General features: G+C 43.2%; 2 protein-coding genes across 13 annotated transcripts in view; one reads left to right on the top strand and one right to left on the bottom strand.

Moving 5' to 3' along the window:
- The window catches only part of sdccag8 (SHH signaling and ciliogenesis regulator sdccag8), a 52,637-nt gene extending 51,187 nt beyond the window's left edge, over nucleotides 1-1,450 (bottom strand). Inside the window, exons 1-2 of one of the 2 annotated variants that reach the window (XM_021576365.2) lie at nucleotides 1,018-1,448; nucleotides 569-715 (exon numbers count right to left, since the gene is read on the bottom strand). In XM_021576365.2, the coding sequence (XP_021432040.2) occupies nucleotides 569-715; nucleotides 1,018-1,084 (214 nt within the window). In that variant the 5' untranslated portion in view covers nucleotides 1,085-1,448. Of the gene's footprint in view, nucleotides 1-568; nucleotides 716-1,017 lie in introns of both variants that reach the window. The other variant, XM_036956115.1, reaches the window with a different exon arrangement.
- Nucleotides 1,451-1,588: 138 nt separating this feature from the next.
- cep170aa (centrosomal protein 170Aa) overlaps nucleotides 1,589-23,113 on the top strand; it is a 67,779-nt gene continuing 46,254 nt past the window's right edge. For 3 of the 11 annotated variants that reach the window (XM_021576350.2, XM_021576353.2, XM_021576360.2), the window contains exons 1-3: nucleotides 1,592-1,799; nucleotides 12,715-12,874; nucleotides 22,524-22,613. In XM_021576350.2, the coding sequence (XP_021432025.2) occupies nucleotides 12,770-12,874; nucleotides 22,524-22,613 (195 nt within the window). In that variant the 5' untranslated portion in view covers nucleotides 1,592-1,799; nucleotides 12,715-12,769. Of the gene's footprint in view, nucleotides 1,800-12,492; nucleotides 12,602-12,714; nucleotides 12,875-22,523; nucleotides 22,614-23,113 lie in introns of those variants that run through there. The other 8 variants (XM_021576355.2, XM_021576356.2, XM_021576351.2 and 5 more) reach the window with 7 other exon arrangements.

A 23,113-nucleotide genomic window follows, 5' to 3' on the forward strand; every position in this document is an offset into this window, starting at 1 on the left:
TCCTGCAAATATGCTGGGAAACGCTAGATGTGTGGCAGCTAACATGGTGAGGAACCTCCTTGCGCAGTACAAGACATTGATTTAATATCTTTCTGAGTTCCCTTTTTTTTTGTGGGGGGGGGGGGGGGCAACAGCAAACGGACACGGACATTTATAAGAAACCCTTTTCCCCAAATCGAGAACGAAGACGGTATCACCAAGAGCAGGTTAGTTTCAACATCTATGGCTGTGTTTTATATAAACTAATCTGTAACGCCCAGTAATGGAAACATTGTTATCACACAACTGGCGTACAATTTATAGCTACTCCAACTCCAGTCCTGGACAGCAGCTAGTGGGGAGCAGGTTTCTGCTACAGCCCGTCTCTTATACGCCAAAGTATTCAACTAACCATAGTCCTGAGACTGGAGTATGAAAGTCCTCAATCTGGACTATAATTAGTCAAAATCAGGTGTGTTACTGCAGGGCTGGAATGAAAGCCTTCACACCCAGTAGCTTTCCAGGACTGGATTTGGAAAACCCTGGTCTATGGGACCCAAGTGATGACATTGATCACAGGCTCAAGTACCAGCTTCACTCTGTTGCCTTTGGTTCCATGAGTCCTCTCCAGTCGTGCTGTCTGTGTCTCCAGCCCTGCCTGGTTCCATGCCCTCTGCATCTGAGCTGGGCTCTTCCAATGCACTGCTGAGCTGCTGGATGCTGCGGTTTGCTCTCTCTAGGGGTCAAATCATCATGTTGAAAGGTGTACTGTGTAACAGATATGACTGTATTTGTAAGGCTGAATAACAAACTAATGACAACGTATCTCTCTTTTGAGAAGAGACAGACTAGAGTAAACGTGGGGATGTTGTCTTGATTATTTAGCCAGGTCTTGTCCGGAACACTTGAAGTAGGTATATGACTAATGTTAACTACAAAATAGAACAAAATACCAGCTAGCTAGCTAGTTATTGTGCATAATTGTCTGGCTAAACTCAACCCTTATCTTAAGCTAGCTAACTAGCCTAATGTCGTTACCTCGGAGTTTCTTTTGATATGCTCCCAACTCTTCTTCCGCCTCATCAGAATCCAACAGTGGCTTCATGGATAACTTGTGAACGTATGTGTGTGTGTTCTTGATGTAGCTAGCTAGCTTCACATTTAAAAAAATATCACACCAAAAACGTTGTTATCATGTACATAACAAAAGAGACCACAGAGATGTATATGTAGCTATGCCTAGTTTCACCTCAGATGGCAACCGTTGAAATGAGCAGCTTTACAAATACTTCCGTAAACCAAGCAATTAGCCTTGGAACTTGTCGTTTCATTCTGGACGCGATGTCCAACTTTTGAATTGCACAGTTGAAAATAAAAACTGTAGCCACAAGATCGCGTTGGTAGGCCTATCAGATTGGTATGATCGCGAGATCAGCCTCCGTAATCACCTAAAGTTGCTTTTATTCGGCCAAAACAATGCACACTAATACATGTTAAGCGAATTTATTTGCAGAATTTCACAAAATTGTAGTACATATTTGGTTTTAATCGTTGCATTTATTTTATCCCATCCCCATTCGACCGCACATGTGCCAATCAATCTGGAAGAACACGCCCACTGGGTCGAGCTGGAACTGCAGACGCTGGCGTGGAGGATGTAGGCAACTCTCCGCTATTTGTAGTGGAATAGCGTTATTGCAGCGCAACTGAGGGAAGACCAAAGCGCATAAGGACAGGGCTGGGCACCGACATCAGCGTACAGTTCCATTGGATATAGCAAGCCTCCATAACAGCCAGCCGAAAAGAGCAGCAAATAAAGGGTAAGTGAGAAATGCATGATAATAAAACGTTTTCCACAGCTGTGTGATTGTCTTGGGGAGAATGTTTTTATTGCAACCAAATCTTCCAAGTAAACCAACTGTACAAATGAATACATAAATGCAGTTTCTGTTTTTACTTTCTGTCAATGTAACTAGAAGATTTGGAACCATGATAAAATAGGTTACAACGTTTTAATTCCAGGGCATATTGGTAAATTATGAAATAATAGATGAAAGTAAGGCCTAAATTATAAATCTCATAATTCACAATGGGCCTATTCAGAATGATTACCATAGCCCATAAAGTCTGATGTCTTATTGGTTAACGATATATAGAGTGAGAGAAAGAGTAGTGAGACTGGCTTGGCTAGTGGCAGTGTATTGTAATGCTGCATGCATGACTACTTCTCCAGCCTTTGTGGGCTTGCTACATTGTTGCAAATATTCCTTGCCATGTAATCGGCTACTGTGTATCCGAGAAGCAATAAAGATAACGCTGTACTGTAGCTACAGTAGCGTTTGATTATTTGCTACATTTTCTTTAGTTGATACAATTTTGATAGTCTAATGCTCGCCTTTAGCTTTAGCCAACCAGGCTATGCTCAGGCTAGGCAGCGCTGGACCGGTCAGGATGTCCAGTTGTTCCCAGTTAATCAGTGGTGGCTACGGGCTTTCATCCGATTAGTTCCTCTATTTGTAATGTTTGGAGGGTTTTTTATGCAAAAAGCTATGCCTTTCGTTTAGGTTTAGCTGTTTTTTCTTTCCCGAAGATGTACCCCTTACCCGAAGATGGGGGGCTTTGTTGTGAAGCCAGACAGCTGGCCTGGTTTGCATCCGCTCTCTTTGTGTAATGTGCAGATTTTTTCACAACACAAGACTTTAATTTTAAAAAGTGCTGCCAGTACATCTGAATAATTTGATATGTTTGGTTTAATTGGGAATGCAGAGGCCTCTCAGTAGGGAGGTAATTAATGCTCGAATCTCTCAAGATGTCACCTAATGTCAAACTCCCATTCATTAATTAGAGCGGTGTTTTGCTTAGAGCTCTCTTTTTTTTATCAGAAAAGCTCGATATTCTGCTTTTTCCTTATGCTCATTAAAAGTTATAAACGAATGTGAATCCGGCATGCGGTGGTCAGTGCAATCATAAGTCTTTATTAAATATTTATAGTCAGGCAATTTTGCTTATAATAGCTAGAACATTAAACCTATGTATGTACATTAAACAGCCTTTTGTCTGTGTGAAAACAGACTGGTGTTCTTTGAGAGCGGGCCAGTGTACTACATTGACCGTTTTCTTTTGGATAGTTGTCTCCTCCTCCTGCAGGAATTCAAGTTTTGGACCTGTGCCACTGATAATGATAGCCAGCACTCCTCCAACTGTAACCGCTGGCTGTAGGCAGCTGCTTATTGGGAAGTATGTCACAGTCATTGTATGACTGGACAGGCAGCACACAGAACTAGCCTACGCCTAAGTACTGACACATTTTATGATGCTGTAGTTAGAATACTTCAAATATAGTTCTGCATCAATTATACAGTATACTGTACCTTATTATCAAGGTCATAATGTCACTCATTAAACTTATTTTTTTTGTCTAGTCTCAATGACCTCCTGGTACCAACAAGGTTTATGGAGGCAGGGTGTTTCCTTTGAATAATAACTTTTTTGTTTGTTTGAGGACTTTGTTGTCCTGCCCTGCCATTGTATCCCAACAGCCACTGGGAAGCTTGGGAATAATGTTCACTTTACAATGGCATTTTGTATATTGTTCAACATGAGACCCTGCCTCCTTCACTCTAATACAGAGACTGCCATGAGGCCAGTTCCCTTTCCAGTGTTGTTATAAAACTGTTATTATACACACATATAGAACTGAAGCTTCTACCAGGCCTGTTTTACTAGAGGTTTATGGTTTAATGGCCTGAAAGAATAATGGACTCTTTTGTTTTCAAGGAGAGTGATCATTTTTGGCATACCATAGGTAGACAACTTTTCATCTATTTCATCAGCCAGTCCCATGTTATAAAATAACATTTGTGTGTCAACTTTTTCAAAATGTAGAATATGTGTCTCAAACAACATTTAATCTTCTTCACATCTGTTTTGGGGTGTGACCAGTAGTTTATATTTGTTCAATTGACTCCTATTATCTTTTCCAATATGGATGATATTTTTCCAAGGGCCAGTTTCTGTTTCTGTGTGAGAGACATGGCTATTTTTATCGTGATGTGAAAATAGGAAGGTTATCTCTGGATAATATTAGCGGTGGTGTCATAGTCAACATGGCATAGCTAGTGCTAATGTCACTATTAAGGCCAGAGGTAGAGCCAATGTTTCAGCCTCACAGGCTATGGTCAGTGTATTTACTAAACCAGACATTTGCTTTACTTGCTCTATAATCTGTATGTTTTCTATAATCTGCTTTTCTAAAATAAAACGTACATTTATTTATGTGTCTGGAGAAATTTTGCCTCCTTTCCCTGCTACTGCCCTGAATGGAACAAATCCTAACTGGTGCATGACTGTAACCAATGCATTCAGTGTCCCGTCTCATCTACATATTGATAAAATAAATTCTTGATGTCCAAATGTATCCTTGCCTGGCACAAGCCAGTAGGGTCACCATTAGTGCAGGGTCCCCATATCCATAGAGAATGTTATGGTTAAATCCAGCATGACAATGTTGCATGTGTGCTACATCACCTGTGACCTATATCAATATATCTTAAAATAATAATTGTAATAATAACAATTCTAATATAATATATAGCTTATTATAAACTGGATGGTTCGAGCCCTGAATGCTGATTGGACGACAGCCGTGGTATATCATACCACGGGTATGACAAAACATTTATTTTTACTTCTCTAATTACGTTGGTAACCAGTTTATAAGTCAATAAGGCACCTCGGGGGTTTGTGGTATATAGCCAATATACCACGGCTAAGGGCTGTATCCAGGCTAAGGGCTGTATCCTAAGAACAGCCCTTAGCTGTGGTATATTGGCCATATACCACACCCCCTTGTGCCTTATTGCTTAAATATATAGCTTGATGTATGTATGTTATGTTAAACAGTTGAATTAGGGATTTCTATGAAAATCTATCAATGACATTGTAAAAGGACAATGGGCATGTATTGTTTGATGTTGAATGAATGTAAATGGTTTCCCATTTACTTGAATATATGTTTTTATGGCAATTTGTAATGTAAACAATTAAGCCATGCTGTACCTAAAACATGTACTGTAAGATATTTTAGTATCAGTAGTACTACTGGCATCAGCTACAGTCTATACAGTGAAGCCCATCTGAGTAAAAAAATATGGCCAGCATTGGGTGGCAAGTAACCTAGTGGTTGAGAGCGTTGGGCCAGTAACCAAAAGGTTGCTGGTGTGAATCCTTGAGCCGACTAGGTGAAAAATCTGTCGGTGCCTTTGAGCAAGACACTTAACCCTAGTTGCTCTGGATAAATGTGTCTGCTAAATGTACATGTATTTACATATGTAGGTCCTATAGATCCTTATGTGCAGTACTTCTTAACTTTGGCTTTACATACTGATCACAATCAGACTTGATGTGGGATTTTTGCAGGGTTTTGTTTTTCAAACCACCTGCTCATGTGGTAAATGTGCTGACTATGTTTCCGGACCATATGGTATTTTTGCAGCACCTCCAAAAATATTTGACCCCTTTTTCTCCCCAATTGGTAGTTACAGTCTTGTCCCATCGCTGCAACTCCCGTACGGACTCAGAAGAGGCGAAGGTCGGGAGCCATGCGTCCTCCAAAACACGACCCTGCCAAGCTACACTGCTCGCTTAACCAGGAAGTCAGCCGCACCAATGTGTCGGAGGAAACACAGTACAACTGGCCAGCGTGCATGTGCCCGGCACCTGCCACAAGGAGTTGCTCGAGTGTGATGGGACAAGGACTTCCCTGGCGGCCAGACCCTCCCCTAACCCAGATGACGCTGGGCCAATGGGTCTCCCAGTCTCGGCCGGCTGTGACACAGCCTGGGATCAAACCCAGGTCTGTAGTGACACCTCTAGCACTGCGATGTAGTGCCTTAGACCGCTGCGCCACTCAGGAGGCCCCTCTATGCATTTTTAACACACCAATTTACCAAGCCTCAGAGATAACTTGCCCCAGTTGTGCCAAATTAAGGAAAGCCATTCATCATTTACAACAAAATACAGTATGCTGATATTTTTGTTGTATAGTTTCTGCTATCAGTACTTATTATTGGATATGTGCAGCCAAGGTAATAGAACAATGTCTGAATGGCAAATGCACTTGTCCCCTTGAATGTTCTTGGTCTGTCAGACTGACAAGGGCAGAGAACAATGCTCGTCACTTAACCTTCACCCAGAATGGCCTCATGTTCACATTAGGAATAGGAACTGCTAGTAAGAGCTAACTATTGAGTCGTTACAATAACCATGACCTAATTCACACTGTGGGTGATTAAACTAGAGAGCAGTAGTTAAATCACTATTTTAGATTAGATTAACGTTGTATGTTTTAAGCCTAGTAAGAAAGAGAGTTTCCCAGACTGCTACCCAGACTGAGGCACACGACTACATGTATAGAGGCTTTCCATCAACATAATCTGTCTGCTCTGTTGGTTTCAAGCATCCCTCAGTGGAGTTTACCATGTCAAACAAGGTTCTTCACTAAAACTATGACAAACCTTGACACAAGAGACCCCAACTACGACCTATTCAAGAGTTTAAAGGGTCTTCTAACCTCCACTTACAATATAATGTTTTGTAGGGCTATGGGCTCTTTGAGTTTATTTAGTCAGAGTTGGTCTGTAGCCATTCTCCCTATATGTTTTTCTGTCCCCATAGCACCCAGCAATATGATTCAATAACAGAGGGAGACTGTTAGCTATTGTTAAACTTTGCAGTCAGCCCAGATAACCATCTCACCTAGACAACCATCTCCCCTAGACAACCATCTCAGTGCTGAGTCCTTGAAGATAATTATTTTGATCACCAAATTATTCTGTCGCCAAATAATTATTATCAAATGAATGAATATAGATAACAATGTTATTATAGATCCATAGACCAACTGATATCATATAAGGATATGCAGATTACTAAATTATGTCAATACAAATACTAGCCTATTCTAGTTGAGCAATTAGCATAGTGGCGCATTGTGGTTAGGTAAATGAGTGACACATCAATATCTTTTTCATTGATGTGCACAGGAAAAGTAGGCCATTCTGGTACAAACGTCAAAGTAAATTGTCTTCATACAGATTTGACAGTCAGCATGAAACTGCAACACTCCCCTGGGAATAAGTCATTGAACCCTCAATGTATGCCCAGCACTTAAGTTTGAAGTTTTCCTATTGCATAGTCACATTTCCCACCAACTGACCAAATAGTGTCTGCGATAGCTGTTAAAATTGTGATCAGGTCTAATACTAGCAAGGGATGTTGTCTGAGGCCATGACGCCTTTAAGCCTTCCCTGACGAAAGCCTATTTCTGGAGGAATGGATATACAAAATCAATCGATTGTGTGGTTATATCAAATGTTGCCTCCTAGTGATGAGTAACTACTCCCGTACCAAAAACGTAAGATATTTAGATGGGAGCGCTATGCAGCCTAGCTGCAAGTCATTTAAAGAAATGATCCTTGTGTCTGACCGCTCCTTTTGTGTAGGGTTAGATGTATACCTCTATGTCTGCTGGGCCTGGTCCAATCTGTCTGGCTGTAAATAATAGTGCAGTCATCTGGGACCAGAATACTACTGTCTTATCCTGGGTGATACAGACCTTTTTGTTCATTATTGCCCTGGGCTGTTGTCTTGCCTCCCTATGCTTTCTGACTGTCTGGGTGCAGCCATGTATCAAAGTAATGGGCTCTCATTAGCTTTGGGCCATTGCCTGCTGAAGCAAAGAAGAAGATCAGACAAGCGTACTGTAATATGCCATTTACTTTATGAGGTTTTACAGCAAACAATCTAGTTCATTTAGTGCAAGTTGACAGTAGGCCACATTTTACATCACAGCCCAACCCTTTGCTGAAACACTTGCCTCTACATCTTGAAAATAATGTGGGAGTGCTTGCACAGATTGCCTATGTGTAGGTGCATTTGTGCAGCTGTGTGTTTGGTTGCAGTTTTGGTTGCAGTTTGCTGTGATAGGTGGGCTGAATCAGTAGCTCTGGCCTATGTTGGGATAAGGAGGCAGAGGGATGGGCACTTACACAGCTGTTGCATCATCTGGTCATGGCGCTACGTGGAGGATCCATGGTCACAGGAGGGAAACACATTAGAGACAGCCGGAAGGGAACGCCCCGTTCATCTCTGTCACTTCCTTACAGAGGGAGCCTGGGATCTGATTGGCTTAGAGAGGAGGGAAGGATTTTGAATGGCTGGAATTAGAGCACCATATTAGTCATACTATTCGGTATGTTGTATTTAGACTAAGTAATGCTAAAGCTTAGAAGGGATTAGTCAAAGAGCTGATTATGCTAGATTCGCTTTAGCTTTCTCTCTAATTATTATTTTTCTCCTTTAACAGCTAATCATACACATTGTGAAATCTCATGAGAGTAACTGGCTCAGTGGAAAAGAGGCTTGTGTTGCCTTCACGTTCTGACCTTTATTTCCTTTGTTTTGTCTTTATTTAGTATGGTCAGGGCGTGAGTTGGGGTGGGCAGTCTATGTTTGTTTTTCTATGTTTGGTTTCTGTTTCGGCCTCGGTTAGTTGTCTCTGATTGAGAATCATACTTAGGTAGCCTGGGTTTCACTGTTGGGTTGTGGGTGTTTGTTTCCGTGTGAGTGTTTGTCGCCACACGGTACTGTTTCGGTTTCGTTCCTGTTCACATTTATTGTTTTGTATTTCATAGTGTTCAGTTTATTTATTAAAGTAATCATCATGAACACTTACCACGCTGCATCTTGGTCCGATCCTTACTCCTCTTCAGACGAAGAGGAGATCTGCCGTTACCTACTGTTACTGTATGAGAATCTGTTTAAAACACAAAGCAGTTTTTCAAATCACACACGCAGTGTAACAATCTAACTTCCTGTCCAAGTGAATTCAAAGATGAGTGCAGGCCATCTTCAGGAAGCATTGAGCTAACTTCCTGCTTTGCATGCCTTCACCTCCTCACAAAGCATGCACAGTCAGCTAAGAACAATCCAGCTCTTTGACCTAGTGGGGGTGGGGTAAAGGGTCTCTGCCCAGCCAAAACCATGATGTCATCCCTTAACCCACAACAAGGATGTTAGAGGATGTTAGGGGGTAGAGATGAGGATTTTGCAATAACTCATCTGTTTTGAAATGGCATGAAATTGTTTACCAATCCACAGTCCTCACAGGACATTACAAACAAGACAAACATATTGTACAGTATCAGTGCCATACGTTCTGCACTGTAGAGGAGTACTCTGCCAGAGATCCACCTGGCTTGCAGGCCTGCCTCATGACTCAACCTTCGAAACATTCTCCCCCTCAGATCCAACCACTTGAAGCCAATAACAAATTAACATTGGCATGCATGCGGTGGGTTGTGGGTTGTAGGTTAGTCGTTTAGCAGGGATTGAGTCCTGTCAGAGCTACATGTGTGCTGCAGGAGAGATACAGACAGACAGACCTAACCCAGTATATTCCCCAGCTGGGAATATGAAGACTGTGAGGACTCTTTTATGTGGGATTCATTGAAGGCTTTTTCTTTACACTGGTTGGCCTGTACTGAGACTCCTGGCTGTGCTGTGCCACGTTACGTTCTCCATATCCCTGGATTCTGCAGTGGTTTCTCCTGGACTAATAACTCCACTGTGGCTAGGCCTCTGATTCCTCTGACATCCTGCTACAGTCGTTCTATTCATGTACAGAAAATGCTCTTCCTTCATTCTTAATCGCAATTATTTTGTGATTTGAATCTTCTTTTTACCAAATAACTTTGAACATTGAAACATACTCTAACAAGGATATACCTTTTATATGGTTTCAAGTTTCATGTTTTATTTTTCGTATGTACAGGATACACATGCTTACTTGGGCTGTTATGCAATAGATTTGGGGGGAAATTTCAGAAATTAATTCAAATGTTGTGAAATGGGAGACAACTGGCAAGCAGATGTGTGCACACAAATGTTCTTCTTGATCCAAAGCAATGTGAAGGCCTCTTAATACAGAACAAAATGTTGAACGACAGGTAATGTTACAATAAACAACTTTCTTGTGCAGGATGTGCACCTAATAAGCTCTATGCCTTTGGTACAGAAATTCAAAACCCATCCCAGATAAAACCTAGAACACTATTTCATTCTGTCCATTCTGTGGAATAATCAGTGTGTCCAGGGGTTTGTCTGTGAAACATGATCAAATATTAATGCCACTCTTTCATGAACACACCACCAAATAACAATACAATTTCAGAGGTCATGGGAGAGGCGTCATATACACTAGTGTCTGTGAGAGGCAGGGGGGAGGGAGAATAGTTTACAGCAGGGGTCCTCAACTGGCGACCCGTGGAAGATTTTATTTGGCCCGCCAAGTTTTCTTTAAAAAATTATATTGTTAGACATAAAACTCTAAAAACACCAGCTATTACGCTCCAAGTGCTTTTCATTTTGGAAATATGTTCCAAAGTATTACCACTCATAATAGAGAGACATACACTCAGTGGACAGTTTATTAGGTATGCCCATCTAGGACCGGGTCGGACCCCCCTTTGCCTCCAGAACAGCCTGAATTATTCTGGGCATAGAAACATTGCTCAATTGGTATCAAGGGACCTTACGTGTGTCAGGAAAACATTCCTCACTCCATTAAACCACCGCCACCAGCCTGTACCGTTGTCACCAGGCAGGATGGGGCCATGGACTCATGCTGCTTACGCCAGATCCTGACTCTGCCATCAACATGACACAACAGGAACCGGGATTTGTTGGTCCAGGCAATGTTTTTCCACTCCTCAATTGTCCAGTGTTGGTGACCGCCTGCCCAATGGAGCTGCTTCTTCTTGTTTTTATCTGACAGGAGTGGAACCCGCTTTGGTCGTCTGCTTCAATAATAGCCCATCCGTGACAAGCACTGACGATTTGTGCGTCCCGAGATGCCATTCTGCACACCACTTTTGTATTGCGCCGTTATTTGCCTATTTGTGGCCCACCTGTTAGCTTGCACAATTCTTGCCATTCTCCTTCGACCTCTCATCAATGAGCTGTTTTTTGTTTATCGTTATTTGTTTATTGTCGCACCATTCTCGTAAACCCTAGACCCTGTCATGCGGGAAAGCCCAGAAGGCCGCCTGTTTCTGAGAAACTGGAACCGGCGCGCTTGGCACCGACGATCATACCACGCTCAAAGTCGCTTAGGTCACTCATTTTGCCCATTCTACCGTTCAATCGATCAGTAACTGAATGCCTTGCTGCCTGTCTGTCTGATTAACATAGCAAGCCACGGCTACGTGACTCACTGTATGTAGGCGCAAGCAATTTCCGTTAACGGGCTGGTGTACCTATTAAACTGGTCACTGAGTGTATGTGATCGTATACAAATGTAGCCAAGGTTTTAAATTATTATGTTTTGGTAAAATACTATATTTGTTTGGCCTTCTTGCGGTCAATGAATTGGCAAATGACTTCTAATTATGTTCTAGCCCAATGACCATCTTCTCAATAAAACATGGTCCTGTGGCTGAATCTAGCTGATGGTCCCTGGTTTACAGGCTAATCTGTACGCGGACATAATATAATCTGCTCTCATGTTCTGCAGACACTCTGACGTGGGAGAGGCACTCATAACTCAGACACAATATGTTCTCATAATTATACACCATTAATGTGTGTACAGGGGACTGAGGGATTGTGAGGGAGAAAGATCTACCAGTTTTAGCACCCGAGAACACAATACAATATTTGGCAGAGCAGGAGAACAGTGTCTCTTCTCCAAGTCCTTTTTTGTGTATGGCAACAAGCCATGTGTATCCAAAACATGAAGTGTGAAGAGAGACTGTCACGTTGTCACAGCCACTTGGCTCTTGTTTCAATGCCTTTGTTTATATGCATGCGTGCATGAAAAAAATCATTTTGGTCTTGCTGCTCTCATTGTATTAGTCCTTCGTGCAGCACTGCCTCATTGCCTACCACAAGAAATGTGGTAAAGTTTGACTTGAGGATTGTTGAGGATTGTTGAATAGGCATTTATTAAGTATACTTACTTAAAAGATCAGAGAAATAACAGTTTAGCTCCTTAATCTGTGTTTAATCTATCGTCTGACGTTACTTAAAGGCTGCAAAATGGCACTGAGCTCTTCCAGTTTCTGATGTCAGCATGCAACACTCTGTAGCCTCACATTTCTATTTAAACAAGCAGTTAAATGCAGCGTATTGGAGTACGGAACTAACAGCGGTATGTAGGATACTTTTTCCATAGCCATGGTAAATTGAATGTGATTCACAGTGTTGTGACTTTTGTGACACTTTCAAGAGGTTATGGAGGAGCAGGCCTGTACGTCAGACAGTTATGCAGCTTGATTATTTTCTCCAGCTCTGAGCAGTTGGAACTTGGAACTGCTCTGTCTGACCTCCTTTTTAGCCCAACAGAAGAAGAAGAAAAATATATATTTTAGGGTGGGTTGCTCATGCTCAGCCAAGATTCTTACATCACTTCCTGTAGCATCTGGCAATGATCAGGGCCAGCCAGGGCAGACACAGCTAGGGAGAATGTAGCTTTCCCAGACTGTGCAAGCGCCCGTTAACACACAGCTACTCCAAACCAGACAGCTACTCCAGATGCAAGAACATTTTCAAGAATAGCTGTTTTGTAAATACATTTTACTTCTTCTTTGTTAGTTCTTTCCTCAATCACTCTTTTTCCACCCCTCTGTCACCCTTTCTCTTCCTCATCCACCTTTTCTTTCCTTCTCTCCCTCTCAGGATGACGTAGGGTTGGAGGTGGGAGTGAGTAGCATCGAGCCGTAGCAGAGCAGAGATGAGTCTCACATCATGGTTCCTGGTGAGCAGCGGGGGCACTCGCCACCGTCTGCCCCGGGAGATGATCTTTGTCGGCCGAGACGACTGCGAGCTCATGCTGCAGGTGAGCACAGCTCCAACTGCTAGAACATAAACGTGATTCAACACAACACAAGCCAAGTCACTGTACTCACACTGTTAGACATAGAGCATACCTGAATTAATGACTACTTGGGATTCACAGACTGTTTGCCGAAAGTATCATAGTCTTTTATTATTTTTCTCCGTTATATGCTAGCTCCCAGGAGTGATCTGGCCATTTTGATAAACGTTGATACGTTGGGCGGGGGCTGTATCTAAGGAAACACCATGCAACATAATCAGACAATGGCAATATGATATATCCACAGGCAGCCTGGTTTAAATACACAACTTCCTTTGTTTTTAGTGGAGCTGTTGGTGTTTCCAGAGGCTACGCCTGGCGCAGCTGAGCAGGCTGCTGCCGCTGTGAAAGTGATATGGCTGAGAGCACCTTCTTTATATCACACGCATGACCTCTAACCCCTGAGGATTAGGTCATGTGAACACAGCTAGTTGCATGGTTTTAGGAGGAAGGGAATGCATCAAGCTCACTACCTTTTGGACAACCCTGTTGTTCAGTTTAAATGTGATATGTACATTTTTATAATGTTATTTTACAATGCTTGTATCTCCTGAGGATAATGTATCTGAGCTTTGCAGGTTTTGAGATGGGTAAAATATTTAATTTATGCATGAATAGCTGTCATTCTTAGTACTATTTCACCTAGGGTCTCATTTTACCACCCCATGGAGTACCAGGCCTGACATCTATGCAGGACTCAGCAGAGTACCAGGCTTGACATCTAAGCAGGACTCAGCAGAGTACCAGGCTTGACACCTGAGCAGGACTCAGCAGAGTACCAGCCCTGACATCTACGCAGGACTCAGCAGAGTACCAGGCTTGACATCTAAGCAGGACTCAGCAGAGTACCAGGCTTGACATCTAAGCAGGACTCAGCAGAGTACCAGGCTTGACATCTATGCAGGACTCAGCAGAGTACCAGGCTTGACATCTATGCAGGACTCAGCAGAGTACCAGGCTTGACATCTAAGCAGGACTCAGCAGAGTACCAGGCTAGACATCTAAGCAGGACTCAGCAGAGTACCAGCCCTGACAACTACGCAGGACTCAGCAGAGTACCAGGCTTGACATCTATGCAGGACTCAGCAGAGTACCAGGCTTGACATCTAAGCAGGACCCAGCAAAGTACCAGGCTTGACACCTGAGCAGGACTCAGCAGAGTACCAGGCTTGACACCTGAGCAGGACTCAGCAGAGTACCAGGCTTGACATCTAAGCAGGACTCAGCAGAGTACCATGCTTGACACCTGAGCAGGACTCAGCAGAGTACCAGGCCTGACATCTGAGCAGGGCTCAGCAGAGTACCAGGCTTGACAATTGAGCAGGACTCAGCAGAGTACCAGGCTTGACATCTGAGCAGGACTCAGCAGAGTACCAGGCTTGACACCTGAGCAGGACTCAGCAGAGTACCAGACTTGACATCTATGCAGGACTCAGCAGGGGTGTCTTCTGAGGAGAAGCCCTCCCTGAAAACTCTCACAACCTGAATATTCACATGAAACCTGATTATATAACCTCTTATCCCCCTCTATTCTGCCTCTTTGGTTCTGTGTTGTTACATTGCCTCATGAGGTAATTCAGACAATTGGAGAATTGTGAGCCACTAACCTCACACAGACCTGCATTTGTTGTTATCACAGAAGTCAGGAGCAATAGTATAAAGACTGATAGTAACTGAATGGGCTTTGTTTAGGAGTACTCACTGAGGGCATGCTGCATGGGAATGGTAGTCTACCTCACTCTAGGCTGTGTGTGTGTGTGTGTGTGTGTGTGTGTGTGTGTGTGTGTGTGTGTGTGTGTGTGTGTGTGTGTGTGTGTGTGTGTGTGTGTGTGCGTGCGTGCGTGCGTGCGTGCGTGCGTGCGTGCGTGCGTGCGTGCGTGCGTGCGTGCGTGCGTGCGTGCGTGCGTGCGTGCGTGCGTGCGTGCGTGCGTGCGTGCGTGCGTGCGTGCGTGCGTGCGTGCGTGCGTGTGTGTGTGTGTGTGTGTGTGTGTGCGTGCGTGTGTGTCCACGCATGAAAGTGTGAGAGAGAAAGTCCCAGACAGAGATATTTATAGAAAGTGGGCCAGATACCTCCTGAGTTAGATCTATCCTGACTGAACTGGCTCCATAGGAAGTAGAGTGGCTGCTGCATTGCCAAGTGTAGCGCAGAGAATGGGTGTGGCGTAGTAACAGTATATCATATAATACTTATGAGAAAACGTCTCAATTCAATCTGTATCGCGGAAGATTCAATTCACGGTATAGCGCAATTTAAATGTAAAAGCAATGTTCCCGCGTTTGCGGAGACTGCATTCACAGTAAGCGCTGCATATGTTGGCTCAATTGGAAATTACTTTTAAATTTCAATCGCACTTCAGCGCTACGAATTGAATCTAGGCCTTAGACAGATTTTAAAGCAACATAGATTTCAAAGCAACGTCAATGGTTGTACAACTATTGGTTGTAGAACAATCCTTCAAAAAGTGTCACAGTACAACGATACAAATGTCCATTCTGTGCTCCTTGATGTCAACTCTGAGGCTAGGTAACACTGTTACAACTGACAAATCCACTATAATTGAGAATTTCAATAAGCATTTCTCTACGGCTGGCCATGCTTTCCACCTGGCCACCCCTACCCCGGTCAACTTCCCGGCACCCTCCACAGCAACCTGCCCAAGCCCCCACCATTTCTCCTTCACCCATATCCAGATAGCTGATGTTCTGAAAGAGCTGCAAAATCTGTACCCCTACAAATCAGCCGGGCTAGACAATCTGGACCCTCTCTTTCTTTAATGATCTGCCAAAATTGTTGCAACCTCTATTACTAGCTTGTTCAACCTCTCTTTTGTATCGTCTGAGATTCCCAAAGATTGGAAAGCTGCCGCGGTCATCCCCCTCACTGGGGGATGACCCAAACTGCTACAGACCTATATCTATCCTACCCTGTATCTCTAAGGTCTTCGAACGCCAAGTTAACAAACAGATTACTGACCATTTTGAATCACATCGTACCTTCTCCGCTATGCAATCTGGTTTCCGAGCTGGTCATGGGTGCACCTCAGCCACGCTCAAGGTCCTTAACGATATCATAACCGCCATCGATAAGAGACATTACTGTGCAGCTGTAATTCATCGACCTGAGCAAGGCTTTTGACTCTGTCAATCACCACATTCTTATTGGCAGACTCAAGAGCCTTGGTTTCTCAAATGATTGCCTCGCCTGGTTCACCAACTACTTCTCTGATAGAGCTCAGTGTGTCAAATCCGAGGGCCTGTTGTCCGGACCAATGGCAGTCTCTATGGGTTCAAATCTCGGGCCGACTCTCTTCTCTGTATACATCAATGATGTCGCTCTTGCTGCTGGTGATTCTCTGATCCACCTCTACGCAGACGACACCATTCTGTATACTTCTGGCCCTTCTTTGGACACTGTGTTAACTAACCTCCAGACGAGCTTCAATGCCATACAACTATCCTTCCTTGGCCTCCAACTGCTCTTAAACGCAAATAAAACTAAATGCATGCTATTCAACCGATCATTGCCCGCACCTGCCCGCCCATCCAGCATCACTACTCTGGACGGCTCTGACTTAAAATACGTGGATAACTACAAATACCTAGGTGTCTGGCTAGACTGTAAACTCTCCTTCCAGACTCACATTAAGCATCTCCAATCAAAAATTAAATCTAGAATCGGCTTCCTATTTCGCAACAAAGCTTCCTTCACTCATGCTGCCAAACATACCCTCGTAAAACTGAACATCCTACCGATCCTTGACTTCGGCGATGTCATCTATAAAATTGCCTCGAACACTCTACTCAGCAAACTGGATGTAGTCTATCACAGTGTCATCCGTTTGGTCACCAAAGCCCCATATACTACCCACCACTGCGACCTGTACGCTCTCGTTGGCTGGCCCTCGCTTCATACTCGTCGCCAAACCCACTGGCTACAGGTTATCTACAAGTCTCTGCTAGGTAAAGCCCCGCCCTATCTCAGCTCGCTGGTCACCATAGCATCACCCACTCGTAGCACATGCTCCAGCAGGTATATCTCACTGGTCACCCCCAAAGCCAATTAATCCTTTGTTCGCCTTTCTTTCCAGTTCTCTGCTGCCACTGACTGGAACGAACTGCAAAAATCACTGAAGCTGGAGATTCCCATCTCCCTCACTAGCTTTAAGAACCATCTGTCAGAGCAGCTCACAGATCACTGCACCTGTTCATAGCCCATCTGTATACAGCCCATCTATCTACCTCATTCCCATACTGTATTTATTTATTTTGCTCCTTTTGCACCACAGTATCTCTACTTGCACATCCATCTTTTGCACATCTACCATTCCAGTGTTTAATTGCCATATTGTAATTACTTCGCCACCATGGCCTGTTATTGCCTTAACTCCCTTATTTGACCTTATTTGCACTCATTGTATATAGACTGTGTTTTCTTATTTTTCTACTGTATTATTCACTGTATGTTTTGTTCATTCCATGTGTAACTCTGTGTTGTTGTATGTGTCGAACTGCTATGCTTTATCTTGGCCCGGTCGCAGTTGCAAATGAGAACTTGTTCTCAACTAGCTTACCTGGTTAAATAAAGGTGAAATAAATAAAAAAATTAAACTCTGTGAATCTAACTAAATTAGACTTTCCACACCAACTTAAGTAGTTTATTACTCACTGGCTAAGTTTACTTAGTGCCTGTCTCTTTTTCAGCCAGGACTCTGTACAACGAGTACATTGTCGAGTACATTTACAAGTAACTGAATTGCCTGTAGTGTATGTGTGGCAATACCGACAATGCTTCAGTCCTTTACAGTGATGTAGATAGTGGTAAAAAAAAAATGGTGGGTAAACTCAGATCACCGGTCACGGTGAAAAAACTAACACTCCCTATACTTACAATGTATTTTTCTGCAAAAGGTGGGTAAATTGTTGGGCAAAAATCAAAGTTGGGTACCCTCCACTAGACCACTGCTCCTTAACTCTGAGACACTTGAAACCCAGGCTTCACTTCACTTTCTTGGAGACACAAATCAAGAAGTCCTCCTTCAACCTCAACAATCCTCAGTTTGTCCCTATCTACTAATGAGTCTATAATTAAGCAGCAGGTCATTAATACATCAGCACATCCCCAATAGAAGTTAGAAGGTACTGTGCTAAACGGCTTCTAAAAACAAACAGTTCAGAGTGCCAGCAAGATACTTCAACGTTTTACTGCTGAAATCATCAGGGTTGGAATGAAGGGAACAAGGAGGCTGTCTTTTAAATAGGGATCGTCTTTTCTTGTGTGGGTCTCTCTGATGACCTGGAGGAAAGAGAGGAGAAGACTGGGTACATTGTTTAGTGTGAGTCTGCCAACGGAAAATACGCCTAGAGGTCTGGGCCATGTGACTGTTTTTACGGCCACAGTCTTGTTGTCACATGGGTATCTCAGCAATGTACGGGTTAAAGATCCGTTGCATGGCTTCCCAACTCAAGGGTATCAGACTCAAATATGGACCACTCCCAACTAGGCCTCTTGTAGTTAGTAACAGTCAAATCAAAGCGTTATCTTTATGTTTGAAATATTTTTTTTTCATGTCTCATGTCAGTCTCTCATGCTGTGTTCTCTACAATACTGTATATACAGTATATCTACAATAGGTTTATGTGAGTGTGAATGGTATGTTTTATTTCTCACTTATATATAACAAGTCATTTTCGCCATGACACTTAGTTACTTCCAATTCCACAATGACATGCATGATTTTGTAAACAATCGCTCTCCCTTCCTTCTCCTGAATCACATAGAATGTTTTCATGCTCTGAACAGAGATAGAAAATACGAGATTCCAGTATGCCTATGTGTGGGTGCTTTAGCTCTCTGTCTCTGTATGGATACTCGATATGGCTCGTCTCCTCTGTAGTGTGGGAACTGGGAGATATTGTTCTGTTGTAGGTGGGCTGTATCTCTACTACAGAGTCAAGCCAGCTCAAACAAGCCCTGTTATAAGACATGTGGTGTGGCACACAGAGATCAGGTGCATGGGATTGGAGATGAAGCTCCCAGCAGGCCACCTCTCACTTTCACTCGCTTCAGGGGAGAATCTTCATTCGAGATCTGTGCACTTACAATAAGTTGACGATTGTGTAAATCATGCATTGATGTCAAATCAAATCAAATTGTATTGGACACATGCACATGGTTAGCAGATGTTAATCCGAGTGTAGCGAAATGCTTCTAGTTTCAACCGTGCAGTAATATCTAACAAGTAATCTAACAATTTTACAACAACTACCTTATACACACAAGTGTAAAGGAATGAATAAGTACATATAAATATATGGATGAGCGATGGCCGAACGGCATAGGCAAGATCAAGTAGATGGTATAGAGTACAGTATATACAGTGGGGGCAAAAAAAGTATTTAGTCAGCCACCAATTGTGCAAGTTTTCCCACTTAAAAAGATGAGAGAGGCCTGTAATTTTCATCACAGGTACACTTCAACTATGACAGACAAAATGAGAAAAAAAATCCAGAAAATCACATTGTACGATTTTTTATGAATTTATTTGCAAATTATGGTGGAAAATAAGTATTTGGTCAATAACAAAAGTTTATCTCAATATTTTGTTATATACCCTTTGTTGGCAATGACTGAGGTCAAACGGTGATACAGCCTGACAGGATGCTCTCGATTGTGCATCTGTTAAAGTTTGTGTTTTTTGGTGACAAGCCAAATTTCTTCAGCCTCCTAAGGTTGGAGAGGCGCTGTTGCGCCTTCTTCACCACACTGTCTATGTGGGTGGACTATTTCAGTTTGTCCGTGATGTGTACGTAGAGGAACTTAAAACTTTCCACCTTCTCCACTACTGTCCCGTCGATGTGGATAGGGGGGTGCTCCCTCTGCTGTTTCCTGAAGTCCACGATCATCTCCTTTGTTTTGATGACGTTGAGTGTGAGGTTATTTTCCTGACACCACACTCCGAGGGCCCTAACCTCATCCATGTAGGCCGTCTCGTCGTTGTTGTAATCAAGCCTACCACTGTAGTGTTGTCTGCAAACTTGATGATTAAGTTGGAGGCGTGCATGGAAACGCAGTCATGGGTGAACAGGGAGTACAGGAGAGGGCTGAGAACGCATCCTTGTGGGGCCCCAGTGTTGAGGATCGGCGGGGTGGAGATGTTGTTTCCTACCCTCACCACCTGGAGGCAGCCTGTCAGAAAATCCAGGACCCAGTTGCACAGGGCGGGGTCGAGACCCAGGGTCTTGAGCTTAATGATGAGTTTGGAGGGTACAATGGTGTTAATTGCTGAGCTGTAATCGATGAACAGCATTCTTACATGGTATTCCTCTTGTCCAGATGGGTTAGGGCAGTGTGTGGTGTGATTGCGATTGCGTTGTCTGTGGACCTATTGGGGCGGTAAGCAAATTGGAGTGGGTCTAGGGTGTCAGGTAGGGTAGAGGTGATTTGATCCTTGACTAGTCTCTCAAAGCACTTCTTGATGACGGAAGTGAGTGCTACGGGGCGATAGTTATTTAGCTCAGTTACCTTAACTTTCTTGGGAACAGGAACAATGGTGGCCATCTTGAAGCATGTGGAAACAGCAGACTGGGATAGAGATCGATTGAATATGTCCGTAAACACACCAGCCAGCTGGTCTGCCCATGCTCTGAGGACGTGGCTAGGGATTCCGTCTGGGCCGGCGGGCCTTGCGAGGGTTAACACGTTTAAATGTTTTACTCACATTGGCTGCGGTGAAGGAGAGCCTGCAGGTTTTGTTAGCGGACCGTGTCAGTGGCACTGTATTGTCCTCTAAGCGAGCAAGGAAGTTATTTAGTTTGTCTGGAAACAAGACGTCGGTGTCCGCGACTGGGCTTGTTTTCTTTTTGTAATCCGTGATTGACTGTAGACCCTGCTACAAACGTCTCTTGTCTAAGCCGTTGAATTACGACTCTACTTTGTCTCTATACTGACACTTAGCTTGTTTGATTGCCTTGCGGAGGGAATAGCTACACTGTTTGTATTCTGTCATGTTTCCAGTCGCCTTGCCATGAATAAAAGCAGTGCTTCGCGCTTTCAGTTTTGCGCGAATGCTGCCATCCATCCACGGTTTCTGGTTGGGGAAGGTTTTAATAGTCACCGTGGGTACAACATCACCGATGCACTTGCTAATAAACTCGCTCACCGAATCAGCATATACATCAATGTTGTTGTCTGAGGCTATCCGGGAACATATCCCAGTCCACGCGATTGAAGCAATCTTGAAGCGAGGAATCAGATTGGTTGGACCAGCGTTGAACAGACCTGAGCACGGGCATTTCCTGTTTTAGTTTTTGTCTATAGGCTGGGAGCAAAAAAATGGAGTTGTGGTCAGATTTGCCAAAAGGAGGGCTTTGTATGCGTTGCGGAAGTTAGAGTAGCAATGATCTAGAATTTTTCCAGCCTGGGTCTCGCATTCGATATGGAAGATTTGTGTGAAGTTAGGATATCTGTCACACATCACTTAGCCATACCGGCAGTTAAACATATAAACATGCAAACATACACACTTGTTCCCTTACAGCTTCGAAATGGACTGGTATTCAAAACAGACAATATTACTCAGACCTAGGCTACTTGGCTAGAGCGATATCAGAAATGTTTCGTCTCTATACTCTATTGTATGTGTCTAGTCCCTGTGCTGTGGTATGTACTGTGTCACAGACACTAGTCTCTTGGTCTAATCTGGTTTGATCTTGTTTGATCACAAACCTAATCTACAGGGGAAGGTTTGCCCTCAACAAATGTGTATATGGCATTAGAATACAGTATCTGCTCTTTGAAATAATTCCCCATGTGTCCTTTATCCATAGTCCGATCATGATAGTGCCATTTTATAAATGTCATCACTCATGACAATTAGAATTATGACTGGAATTTGGCATTGAATCCAGAGATGCTGAAAGTGTTATTTTGTTTAGTGTACATCCCTGATACATTCCCTAAAGTTTGCAGTATCTAGATGTTTCAAATCAAACTCTATAGAGCTCATAGGGTGCTCTCGGGAGATGGTAAAACATTGAAACTATCTATCTTGCTTCCTCCCTCCACACCCCCCTACATATTGTGTTATATGTGTTTGTGCTTCCATTTCTGTCTGTTTGAGAATAATACAGGGCCTAACTGTCTTGTAAAAAAAGGGTGGCAGGTAGCCTAGCCGTTAGAACGTTGGGCCAGTAACCGAAAGGTTGCTGGTTTGAATATCAGAGCCAGCAAGGTGAAAAATCTGTCAATGTGCCCTTGAGCAAGGCACTTCAACCTAACACGGTACTACTAAGGCTGACCCTCTAAAACAACATGTTTCACTGCACCTATCTGGGGTTTGTGATTATTTAAAAAAGTAGATATAAAAAATAAAAATAAGAATGTATTATGAATGGAAATATACAGTACAAACCTCTGTGTTTCAAAAATGTAATCTGACTTTAACAATGCATGTTATTCCTCTTTCAAACACTGACATTGCTGCACGATTGGATGTTGATATGATGATGCACACTCTGTTATCTCATGTCAAAAACATTTCAAGATCAACATTGATGTCAAGTTATAATCTAACCATGTGTAACACCATTACTGTTGTGTTTGTGTTTACAGTCACGGAGTGTTGACAAGCAGCATGCAGTCATCAACTACGAGTTAACCAGCGATGAGCACAAAGTCAAGGACCTTGGCAGCCTGAACGGGGTGAGTGAGAGGAGGGTGATGGGGTAGGGGAGGAATAGAGAAGAGATGTAAAGGGGTCAGGGGATAAAGGGACATTTCACCGCTGTTCCATTTCACTATATATGTCCATTAATGTGCTATTAACATATCATATGTGTCATAAACATTTTGAATTTCCTCACTACACGCAAATATGAGCGTTTCTGCATCTCACCAGTAGAAACGGGCCAGCTACATTTCCGGGCTGTAAGCAAACCACAATATCCAGAATTCATATCAATTTCAGGACGTAGTACCACCCGTGGAGGTGTATCCAGTTGATGTGAGAAATATCAAAACATTTATGTTTGTAGCCAGCACTTTCAGCCAGATGGTTTCGAAACGGAACTGAAGTCTCAACTAATGGGGTTGCCATGTCGACCGAATGTTGAAAAGTGACGCTATTCCATCGATTTTCCCCTTCGCTTCAAAGAGGAGCGTATCCGATCCGCCAACATCAGAGCAGAGGTCAAACTGAGGTA

This window comes from Oncorhynchus mykiss, chromosome 20 (assembly GCF_013265735.2).
Source record: "Oncorhynchus mykiss isolate Arlee chromosome 20, USDA_OmykA_1.1, whole genome shotgun sequence".
NCBI classification, from domain to species: domain Eukaryota; kingdom Metazoa; phylum Chordata; class Actinopteri; order Salmoniformes; family Salmonidae; genus Oncorhynchus; species Oncorhynchus mykiss.